The sequence below is a fragment of the Carya illinoinensis genome, chromosome 3, assembly GCF_018687715.1.
Source record: "Carya illinoinensis cultivar Pawnee chromosome 3, C.illinoinensisPawnee_v1, whole genome shotgun sequence".
Lineage (NCBI taxonomy): Eukaryota > Viridiplantae > Streptophyta > Magnoliopsida > Fagales > Juglandaceae > Carya > Carya illinoinensis.
In genome coordinates this window covers 29,709,632-29,721,876 of record NC_056754.1, presented here as the reverse complement: position 1 = coordinate 29,721,876, position 12,245 = coordinate 29,709,632, and the positions used below count along the sequence as shown (strand labels likewise).

At 36.7% G+C, this 12,245-nt stretch overlaps 1 protein-coding gene across 1 annotated transcript; it reads right to left on the bottom strand.

Moving 5' to 3' along the window:
• Positions 1 to 580: 580 nt before the first annotated feature.
• On the bottom strand, positions 581 to 2,177 carry LOC122304709 (pyruvate kinase-like). The gene is made up of 3 exons (XM_043116979.1): positions 1,728 to 2,177; positions 1,230 to 1,393; positions 581 to 932 (listed from the first exon to the last, which is right to left on the bottom strand). Exons 1-3 carry the CDS (start codon positions 2,175 to 2,177, stop codon positions 581 to 583), a joined length of 966 nt encoding a protein of 321 aa, XP_042972913.1.
• Positions 2,178 to 12,245: the final 10,068 nt, after the last annotated feature.

Sequence of the window (12,245 nt, the reverse complement as noted above, 5' to 3'; positions counted from 1 at the left end):
AATGCTCCATTGAATTTTATTTTCATTTTCTCTGCTTGTTGGATTTTCATTCTTGATTTTTCTAAGCTGGGTTGTTTCTACCATTTGTGTGAATGTTACACACCTCAGGAACTAAAACAAGATAATATTAATTTGCTCTCTTCAAGGAGAGCTCCTCCAAGAAAATGAGAGAGAGACAGAGAAAATTTTATATCATTCCAAAATAATTTTCCTAGAGCCCCCACTCCTTACATTTAGTCTGCATACTTTCAACAAGGTTGACCCTATATGTGCCTAGACCAAAATTACACTAAAATAACTATTGAAATGAGAACTACACGAAGGGCCCAAGCCGACTACCCCACCACTACTAAAATCCAATTAAAACAATAAGAGCCCCACAAGTAATGAAAATAACTATTGAAATACAAGATGGCCCATGGCCCCACAACCTATAGACTTCCAACTCAGTGTCTGAGGCCTTGTACTTGTGCTTAGATTGTGACAAACCCTTCCCTTTCAAAGCACCTTGCCCACATGGTGCAAGTATAGCTTCAAAGTAGACCTTAAGAAGCTATTGAACCATTGGAATCCTAGAGCTTCAACCAATAATCAAAATTTCATCAATTTGGCTCTTCTCCAGTTTGGCATCTTCCCTAGTCTTCTTGATAGGTCCCATGATGATCTTTTTATAATAAGATTCCTCACCTTTGAGATGAGTTTCGTCATTAGGGGCAAAAGACCCAAAAACACCATTTTTAATTGTAAAGAAATTGATATCAAAAGTCCCACCCCCACCATTAGGGTCAAAAACGAATTTCCTAGTCTTAGCTGCCCCACCATGTTCCACAAAAACCCCACCATTGATGAGTACTTGAGCAACAAGATTAGTAGGTGTTTGCAGATAATTATCTTTAACATGCTTCCAAGGTCCAATGCTCACCACATATTTCCTAATGTAGTCAAAGTACTTATCCGAAGTAATTTCTCAGTATGACTTCAGTGTCTTGAGTTGGAACAATAATATAATCAATTAATAAAATCTTGGGCAATCCTGTTAGATTTGAGGCATATATAAGTGAAGTAGGGGCAATTGCTTGAATGAATACAGGTTGTGTCAACCACTCTTTTGTCAGATATGAACCCTTGTATATCCATACTTTTTGAGTGTCTCCACCAACTTCTCTTCAAATCTTTTACCACCAGGCCATTTCACTTGCTACTGCCATTTCATTTGCTGGTTAATAAACATTGGATTCTTAATCTCTAGATATACTCCAACAACTCTGGGAGTATCTAGTGCAATCGAAAGGTACTTTTCAAAAGTAATAATGGTAAATTTTCCATTGTCCCCAACCTTATATTTAAGTAGATATCCAACATCAATTGAACCCTTAATGACACCAATAACCACCTGACCCACCATGGAACCATCAACATCATTGTGGTTATCCCCCACTTTCTATATTTTTCCTTGTGCCATCAATTGCAAGTGTAATGGATTTATTCTTCTTCCCATCCTCTGACATGGCAACTTTATAATACAAAAAATTGCCAAATTTTTTAAACAAATCTTGAAGGCCAGAATTATCCATTGCTTCATCCAAGTTCTTAATGTATCCATGAATAATTGAGTTCTAATCAGCAAGAGCCTTTTTAGGCATTTCATCAAACAGTCGAGGAGCCACACCTTCCTTTAGTATCAAGTGGACAAAATACTAATGGAGACAACTTTGTTGATTTTCCACACGACCCCAGGATTCCATTCGACTACTGGTCATCTGCAGGACATGAAGAGCCTTCTGTCCATATAAACCAATAGTTGACTCACAAAACAACATCAGTGCATTAGCATTCTGCTTTACTACTTTAGAAACATCTGCAACCTCAGCGTGTGTTGGGGTGGAATATTCAACCATGGATCCGAGAAGTTGACAAGCTACAATTACTGGCTTGTTTAGTTGCCCGCAAAGATGAACTATTTCTTCTTGCAAAATGGGAATATGTTCAAGTGGAATCTCAACTCCAAGGTCATCCCGAGCCGCCATGATTCCATCTGAGGCCTCTATTATTACTTCCAATTTCCCTAGAGACTCCAAGCTTTCCATCTTTGCCACTACCTTTGTGGATGCAGATGATTTGGTGGAGAGGTAGTTCTTAAGATGTCTAACAGAACTAGAATCATTTACAAACGACATGGTCATAAAATTGACACCTTCAAAAACTCTAAATTCAATGTCAACCCAATCCTTAGTTGATAGAGTATGAAGCCCATAATTCCTCCCCACCAACTTCCCATCTCTCCAAAAGCCCCATTTGGCTCAAGGTAGGAATAAACCAGGGTTAGTGCACTTACAACATAAATCACTCCCAATCTTTTCTATTACTTCAAACTCTGACATTCCACCATCAATAATAAGTTCATCTCCCACCTTGATACCTTTGTTGGCCTATAATGAGAATTTGAAGGAAGGAATAAAAAAGGTATAGAGTGTGCTTGTCAAAATGCTAGAAAGGAGATGAAATTTCTTAGAGATATATTCAGTATATTGTTTTTCCTTGAATATAATAGTGCTCAAATTGTGAGCATTTATAGTCAACATTACATCCCAAATTATAACAAACAAAATACAAGATTAAATCTCCACTGTACACCTCATCATTTTTCTATTATGCATAATAATTCCAGAGCATTCCATAAATGGGAATTTGTTATTTCTATCCAGAGGCAACTCTACGCGTTGATGTAGTGTTGTTATAGTCTTTTTGTAATTTTGAAGAATTTGGTGCTTCAATAGTCCCCCTCGATTCAAGCAGCACAGGGGAGATAGTCAGAGACGAGTAGAGCAGGTTGAATCGAATTGGGGATAGTGGCTTAGTGGGGATGTCAGCCACTTGATCCTTGCTTGAAACAAACACAACTCTAAGTGTCTCAACTACAAGTCTTATTTCTCTTACAAAATGAAAATTAAGTTCAACATGTTTAGTTCTTGAATGTAATACACGATTTACTGATAAATGAGTGGCACCTAAGTTGTCACACCACAATATTGGTGGATCAAGTAAGAAAATGGCTAGTTCTTTTAATAGTGATTGAATCTAAAGAATTTCACAAATGGTGTTAGCCACAGCTTTGTACTTAGCCTCTGTTAAAGAACGAGCTATGATGGGCTACTTTTTAGAGCCCTAAGAGATTAGGTGCGAGCCAAAATATTTGCAAAAGCCACCAGTTAATTTGCGGTCATCTGGACACCCCGCCCAGTCGACATCTGAGTAGGCAACACGTTTAAAAGAAGAAGATGGTGAGAAATGGAGACCAAAATTAGATGTAAGACAAAGATAGCGTAAAATACGCTTGACAGCCTACCAATGAGAGACATGAGGGCAGTGCATAAATTGACACACTTTGTTGATTGTAAAGAAAGGTCAAGTCGTGTGAAGGACAGGTACTAGAGACTCCCTACTACACTCCTATAAAGCTGAGGATTTTCAAAGGTAGGCCCATCAAGAGTCGAGAGTTTGACAGTGGCACACATAGGGGTAGACACTGGTTTAGACTTGTGCATGTTGGTCTTATGTAACAGATCAGAGATGTAACAAGTTTGGGATATGAATAAACCAGAGGAAGTACAGTTAATCTCAACACCCAAAAAAAAATGTAACATGCCAAGGTCTTTGATAGGGAAGTCACCATAAAGTGAAATAATAAAATCATGATTCAAAGAAATGTTAGAAGCAGTCACAATATCATCATCAACATAAATTAGAATATAAATGGAATTGAAACTATTAGAAAGAATAAAAAAAGAAGAATTCTAAACTGAATCATGAAAACCTAAGGAAAGCAACTTGGAGCTCAGTTTGGAGAACCAAGCCCTAGGGGCTTGTTTCAACCCGTAAATAGACTTACATAACTTGCAGATGTGGTGTGGGAAATCATGATTTACAAACCCAATAGGTTGATGCATATTTAAATCCTCCTCCAAGTCTTCGTGGGCATTTTGTATATCAAGCTGATGAAGAGGCCAGTTTTGAGTTACAACAATGGAAAGGAGAAGCCTTATTGTGACAAGTTTAACCACAGGGCTGAAGGTCTTTGAGTAATCAAGACCAGGTTGCTAATGAAACCCTTTAGCAACAAGACGAGCTTTTCATCACTCCAAGTTCCCATCAACCTTCCTTTTAGTCTTGAGAACCCACTTGGAACCAAGGATATTTAGGTGAGAGAGGGAGGTACCAAATCCCAGGTTCAGGTTTGAAGAAGTGCATGAAATTCGATGGCCATAGCATCACGCCATTCAGGGTATTTAGCTGCTTTTGTATAGCATGAGGGTTCTTCTGGAATGGTTGATGATTTAGAGATAGTGAGGGAGGCCGATTTAGGTGTTGGCCAGGGAATGGTGCCGTCTGATCTAACAAGAGGGGGTTAGGTGTTGGTTTTGGATCAGGTTATGATTTGGTGAGTATAGGAGATAGAGGCAGGTAAGGGTTCTATTGAAGGAGTAGCTAACAATGGAGAGGGTAGAGAGTTAGGGTTAGAAGAAGAGATCGACGAAGGGGAAGGGCAACAGCTTTCGGAGGAAGGAGAGAGGATTCGAGTAGGTGAAAATATGGATCGAGTAGGAGAACTAGGCTATAAGAGAGTATTGGTGGGATGATTATTTGCAGGATATATGGGTTGGGTAGATGAAACCATGGGAGAGATAAAGAATTGTGGATAGATGGGCATAGAGGGACTGGGACGAGTAAGAGGCCTAGAATTAGTAGGTGATGCCTAGGAAGCAAATAGAAAGAATGTTTCATCGAATTTGACGTCCCAAGAGAGGTATATATGACCAAAGGGAACATGTAAGCAATTGTAGGATTTGTGATCAGGAGTGTAACAAAAAAAGACACGTAGTTGGGAACATAGACCCATTTTGTGCTTTTTGCAAGGCCTTAAATTAGGCCAACAAGCAGAGCCAAATACACGTGAAAAGGAATAATCTAATGCGTGTTTGAACAAGGCTTGAAATGGAGAAATATTATGATATGAAACCCAATTGACTTGCTTTGAGACCCAACAATAATATTGGAAAAACAAATCCAAGAAATCCAAACTCAAGTCAATAGATGGAGAATCTAGGCCTGTTGAGAACTCTTTTCAAGAATCTATATTATATTAAAATCTAGACACGTTGAAGAACATATCTCAAGAACCCGGATTATAAGGAGGAACGCCACAAAAATTGTGATTTACCTTTGATAAATTTAAAAGTTCAATGAAGAACAAGATGAGTAAACTCAACTCACAAATAAAAATTCAATAATGTCTAACTCTTTGAAGTGGCTGGTTACATCCTTTAAATACTCTTCCCAAAACATGATAAAATGCTAAACTAAAATTTGTGAACCTTTATTTAAAAAATGCCTTTGAGTGAACAGTGGCGTGGCTACTATATCGTAAATAGTGCCGCACTACAGTAACACTCTTGAAACCCTAGTTCAACAAAATGATAACTTTTCCAACATGCCCTTAAATCCTTCTCGTAATAAACCGAATTATTCTAAGCTAATAAAATATGTTTTTTAAATGAATTAACTAAGTTGAACGCCTGCAAGTGCCCAATGCTTTTAAGTCATGTTGCTCTCTTCCATAACTTGTATCAAATTAATCAAAATTAGATTTTCATCATTCAAGCCCATCTTGAATGTTGAACTTTTGCTAGACTGGTCCCAAGTGGATTGCACCAATCCTTACATTGTTTCCTTACTCTTTTTAGCTCTCGATCTTGTGATTACTCCATCTAAAACTTGCGAAGGATCTCTAAGGCTTGGTCCACCTTGGGGCCATCATTCCCCCTCTCCTTAAAAGGATTTGACCTCGAATCTCCACTTGCATCAAAGGGAAAAAGATTAGTAACATTAAAAATAGCAGACACATGATATTTATCAGGAAGATCCACTGGATATGAAGTATCATTAATTTTCTTAAGAATTTGAAAAGGTCTGTCTAAGTTACTCTTGTCATCAACAAACAAAAAGATTGAAAGAGTAAGTGGATTTAAATTATAAATAACTTCAAAAGGAGAATATGAAGTAGTAGTATGCATTGTCCTATTATATGCAAACTCTATAAATGTCAAACAATCTTCCCAAATTTCTAAATTCTTATGAACAAAAGTGTGTAAGAGCTAAGTTAAGGTCATATTAACTACTTTAGTTTGGTCATCCACCTATGGATGACAAGTAGTGGAAAATAAAAGCTTAGTACCCAATTTTCCCCACAAAACCATCCAAAAGTAGCTAAGGAATTTAACTTTTCTATCAGAAACCATACTCCTAGGCACACCATGAAATTGTACTATCTCCCTAAAAAACAAGTCAGCTATGTTTGTGGTATCATCAGTTTTATGACATGGAATGAAATGTGTCATTTTACTAAATTTATCCACAACCACAAAAATAGAATCTCTACCCCTTTTTGTCCTAGGCATCTTAAAAAAAAAGTCCATAAATATGTCTACCGATGCCTCACTAGGAACAGGTAAGGGTGTATACAACCCGTGTGGCAAAACCTCAGACTTGGCATTTCTACATATAATGCACCTACCACAAATGCGATTGACGTCTCTTTTCATCTTAGGCCAAAAGAAATGTTTATGCAACAATTCAATTAATGACAAATGATACTCCCACAAATGCTCATAAGACACATCTAAAGTTTTTTTTGTACCAAAATGACCACTCCAACTATAAGCAAATTCAATGAATGGCAAGTAGTACTCCTACCAATGGTCATGCAACACGTCTAAAGTCCTGTTTATACCAAAATGTCCCAACAAACCACATTCATGTACAAGCAACTCACGCATTCACAAAGTTTATTCTCTCTAAACAAATAACAATCTAGCCTATATAACTTACCAAACGATGCTTTCTCACATACGCCATACACACTAGCAAAGTCATCATCAATAACATGCAATTTCTTTTCCTATTTAAATCTCAATAACTTTGCATATAAAATGAAGACAAGGACAAAACTTTTTGATAATGCATCAAATACAAGATTTTCCTTACCATGTATATATTTGATTTCATGAAGAAAAGTCTCAATACATTCCTTCCACTTAGCATGCATTCTAATCAACAACTTACATTGTCCTTTCAAGTGTATCGAGGACTCGTGTTCTTGAAAGAAAGGTCGGGTAGGGATTGTCACACTTGGCACGGAGTTAATTTAATGATCTATCTCTCTAATAGGTGGCAATCCACTAAACACACCGCTAGGAATCATGACCTCATATCCCCGCAACAAAGAAACAACAATACTAGGCAAATGTATGTCAAGTTCATTAGTATTAAAACTTGTCTTAGCATAAAAACTCTTTTTTTTTGTTTTCCTCTCATTTTCTACACTATCTCTTCTCTTTTTACTCATTCTTTTCTTTTCACTCTCTCTTTTTTCTTCAGTCTCTTTATTCTTTTCACTTTCTTTTTTCTTTTCACTTTCTTTTTTCTTTTCACTTTCTATTTTTTTTTCACTCTCTGTTTTTTCTTCACTCTCTTTGTTCTCTTCACTCTCATTCTCTTGAGGTTTTGACCCCACTATTTCTTTTTTTCTCAATCTCACTTTCACTCTTTTTATTTATTTATTTTTTATCAATCTCACTTTCTCTTTTTCTTTTTTGATCAACCTCACTTTCTTTCTTTCTTTTTTGATTAACCCCACTTTCACTCTTTCTTTTTTAATCAACCGTACTTTTCAACTTCAGTTGGTCCTCATGGATCTAAGTTGGAATTAAAAAAACAAGTTTGATTGTTTTTCCATCCTTTTCAAAATTGTACATGTTTCTAAACCCATCATAGATCACTCTCCTATCACATTGTCACGGCCTCCCCAACAAAATATGGCTAGCATGTATAGGCACAATATCAGAAATCACCTCATCCTGGTACTTTCCAATTGAAAAAGATACTAGCATTTACTTATTTACCCTAACCTTCCTACAATCATCCAACCACTGCAACTTGTATGGTCTATGGTGTTTTAAGGTAGGTAAATTCATTTTATCAACTAGAGTAGTGCTACCCATATTAGTACAACTCCCTTCATTAATGATCATACTACATATCTTGTTGTTGATCTGGCATCTAATATGAAAAATGTTCTCTATCTGCTACTCTATATCATCCATCTTATTTTGTGTATTGAGAGCATGCCTAACAATAAGAGACTCACTATACTCTTCATTCTTATACTCATGTTCAATACTAGACTTATGTCTCCTCCTATCTCTCACACTTTGCAGATTTCTAATCAATATACCTTGTTGATCCATCGTATCCCCCACTTCCCTCAATTCCAAATTTAACCTTTTAAAGTTTTGTTGCATGGAGTGCAACGCAAAAAATGAATTGTCTGCCAAAAAGAATGTTAGTTAGTAAAAACCTCACACACCCCCTTACATGTTTACGTTTAAATAATGACACTTCACTCGTATTTTACTCTTAATTAGTTTTTTTTCAATAATGATCTCATATTCTCTCTTGCCTTTTACCTCAAGAGTTTTTCTATTCAAGTTCTTTAAAAACTAATTGAACTCAATCAAGATAATGTAACCTTGTTTTATTCTAACTAGTAATTAGGTCCAAGAAACAAGAACAAGAGAAAACATAGAAAAAATAAAATTACACAAGATTCAAGGAAATGATACGAAAGAAAGAGTAATCACAAAACAAGATAACAACTAGAATGACGTAACAAGAGGTAACTCAGCCCCTTTGAAGACAAGAGCCAATCAACAAATTTCTTTCTTTCTATTTTGTTGTAACTATGTAACAACTTTCGAATATGCTACCTTTTCCTTCTTCTTCTTCTTCTTTCTCTCTCTCTCTCTCTCTCTCTCTCTCTCTCTCTCTCTTTGATTTTTTTCCTTTTTTCTCTCACCAATTCAATCAGAAACAACAATATTCAATTGTGACAATCAAACAATTAAATTCAAACACATGAAAATTGATAAGGAAATATAAGAGAATCAATGAAACTCCAGATGATGAAATTTTTAGCCCTAGGAACAAGGAAATTTCTGCACTTTTGTTTTTTATTTTTTTGATAACGCTAGAACAATGAAGACTTAGAATCAAAGATGTAATAGATAAAAGATAGAATTAGACCTGATTGAAAACCTTGCTCTGAATACTAAATAATGTGAACCCCAATCGATTCGCTTTGAAATCCAACAACAATATTGGAAAAGCAAACCCAAGAAAGTCAAACTCAAGTCAATGGATGGAGAATTTAGATTCGTTGAGAACTCTTTTTAAGAACTTAGATTATATTAAAATCTAGACCTGTTGAAAAACCAGTCTCAAGAACTCTGATTAAAAGGAGGAACGTCACAAATGTTGTAATTTACCTTTAATAAGTTCAAAAGTTTAATGAAAAATAAGATGAGTAAACTCAACTCACAAATAAAAATTCAATAATGTCTAACTCTTTGAAGTGGTTGGTTACATCGTTTAAAAACCTTTCCCAAAATATGATAAAACTCTAAACTAAAATTTGTGAACCTTTCTTTCAAAAATGCCCTTGAGTGAACAGTGGCGTGGCTACTGTACTGTGAATAGTACCGCACTACAGTAACCCAATTGAAACCCTAGTTCAACAAAATGATAACTTTTTTAACATGCCTTTAAATCATTCTCATAATAAACTGAATTATTCTAAACTAATAAAATAAGTCTTTTAAATGAATTAATTAAGTTGAACGTCTTCAAGTGCCCAATGCCTTTAAGTCATGTTACTCTCTTCCATAACTTGTATCAAATTAATCAAAACTGGATCTTTATCATTCAAACCTATCTTGAATTTTGGGTTCTTGTTAGACCCATCCTAAGTGGATTACATCAATCATTGCATTGCTTCCTTACTCTTTTTGGCTTTCGATCATGTGATTACTCCATCTGAAACTTGCGAAGGATTTCTAAGGCTTGATCCACCTTGGGGCCCATCATATTATTTAAGAGTGAGGTAAGCATTCGATTAATGAGGAAGGTGACTATTTGAAACGCCTTAACCCAGTACATAGAGGGCATGGAAGAATGAGCTAGAAGTGAAAGGCCTGTCTTGACAATGTCTCGATGACGGCGCACTACACTTCCATTTTGAAGATGAGAATAGGGGTAGGAAATTCAATGGGAAATACCAAAAAGTTTAAGGATATTATTAAGTGGGCGAAACTCCCCCCACCCCCTCTCCCTAGTCAGATTGAATGGATATAACATTGGAAGAAAAAGTGTTACTAACATAATGTAGGAAAGCAAGAAAGATTGGAACAACATCAGATTTAGAATGTAAAGGAAAAAACCAGATGTATTTAGTGCAGTCGTCTACAATGGAAAGATAATATTTGAAACTCTTGGTGGACAACATAGGCACTAGTCTCCATACATCTAAAAATAAAAGCTGAAAAAGGAAAAGAAGAATGGGAAGGAGATGAGAGATGGGGGATGGGGAAGAAAATGAGATTTTGCTTGTAAACAAGTAGGACACACAAACGATGACATAGTAGTAGAAGTACGTAAATGAAATTTTCTGATAGTAAGCGAGGTGATATTGGGGTTGGGGTGACCCAAACGGTAGTGCCAAATTTGAGATGAAGTGCATTCTCCAATTAATGCATGAGGTGAAGAAGGGGTAAAGTGTTTGAGAGGTGACTGTATTGGTGGTTTAGCCTCTGCATCAGCTTGAAGAACATATAGCCCATCCTTAACATGGCCTTGAAGAAGTACCTCCCGGGTTCGTAAATCCTTCACAAAAAAACCACAAGAGTGAAATTCAAAAAACATAGCATTATCATGACAAAATTGTCTAACAGAGAGTAGATTTCAAGTGATCAAAGGCACATGTAATAAATGTTTAAGTAAGAATTTTCTAGAAGAGAAAGAAAACTCTCAACCATGCCAGTGTTTTGAATAGGAAGGACAGATCCATCTCCAATGCTAACTTGATTTGGTCCAATGTAAGGAGTAGAATTGAGATTCAAATTAGCAAAGTCAGAAGTAAAGTGATTAGTAGCAACGGCATCAGGAAACCAATTAACGATTGAAGGGGGAACAGATGGTAAGGTAGTGTAGTTGGTGTGGAGTGAGGCAAGGGGAGGAGTTTGATAAGCATGATTAAATCAGTGGCAACAAGACATGGCAGAATGATCAGATTTGTGACAAACTTGGCATGTTGGGCGTTGGGAGGAGGTGGGAGGAAAAAAGTTGGAATGAGGAGTGGGAGGACCACGAACTCGATCTCAACCACGTCCTCTCCTTCCATGACCACGGCCTCTGTTAGAGGACAGAGGGGAAGGGGAAGACTGAGTGATGGTTTAGTTAGCAGAAACTGGACTAGCAGAAAGTAGATAGTTTGTTTTGTGTGCTAGCCTTGACTCATGATTAAGGAGGTAACTAAAGACCTGGGAAGAGGAAAGTGTTTCAGGACGGGTTGTAATGGAGGTGACAATAGATTCATAGTCAGAACTGAGACCAGCTAAGAGGTAGATATTGAATTCTGAAGGGGAGATGACCCACAACACTCAGAGTGGAAGAGAGTGCGGTAGCTTTATGTAAGTACTCGAAAATGGTTTTAGAGCCTTTCTTCAATGTATCTAACTGGAATTGCGTCCGCATAATATAAGCAGAGTATTGAGCAGAAAAATTAAAGAAAGGGTATTCTAGACTTCACTTGAAGTTTTGCATTCAAGTACCTGAGCAAGAACATTGTCGATCAGAGAAGAATCAGTAACTGAGAGAATGAGTTGATCCTGAAGTGCCTAGTGAGTATAATCGGGGTTTGGTTTTCTGTCCATAGTGGGTGGAGGGGAAGGAACAATGCCATTGATGTAGCCGAAGAGACGATGGCTTTTAAGAAAGGGTAGAATTTGGGCTTTCCAGAGAAGAAAATTGTTGATATTGAGCTTCACTGTGACTAAACTTGTGGAAAGGTTAGTGATGGTGGTGGGGTAAGATGAGGTGGGTTTATTAGAGGCCATAGCAGGTTAGGAAGGTCGAATGTTAGTCCTGGATTATGCTCGTGATACCATAATAAGAATTTGAAAGAATGAATAAAAAAGGAACAAAGTGTACTTGTCAAAATACCAGAAAGGAGATGAAATTTCTCAGAGATATATTCAGTATATTGTGTTTTCCTTGAATACAATAGTGCTCAAGTTGTGAGCATTTATTGCCAACATTACATCCCAAATTATAACAAACAAAATACAAGATTAAAT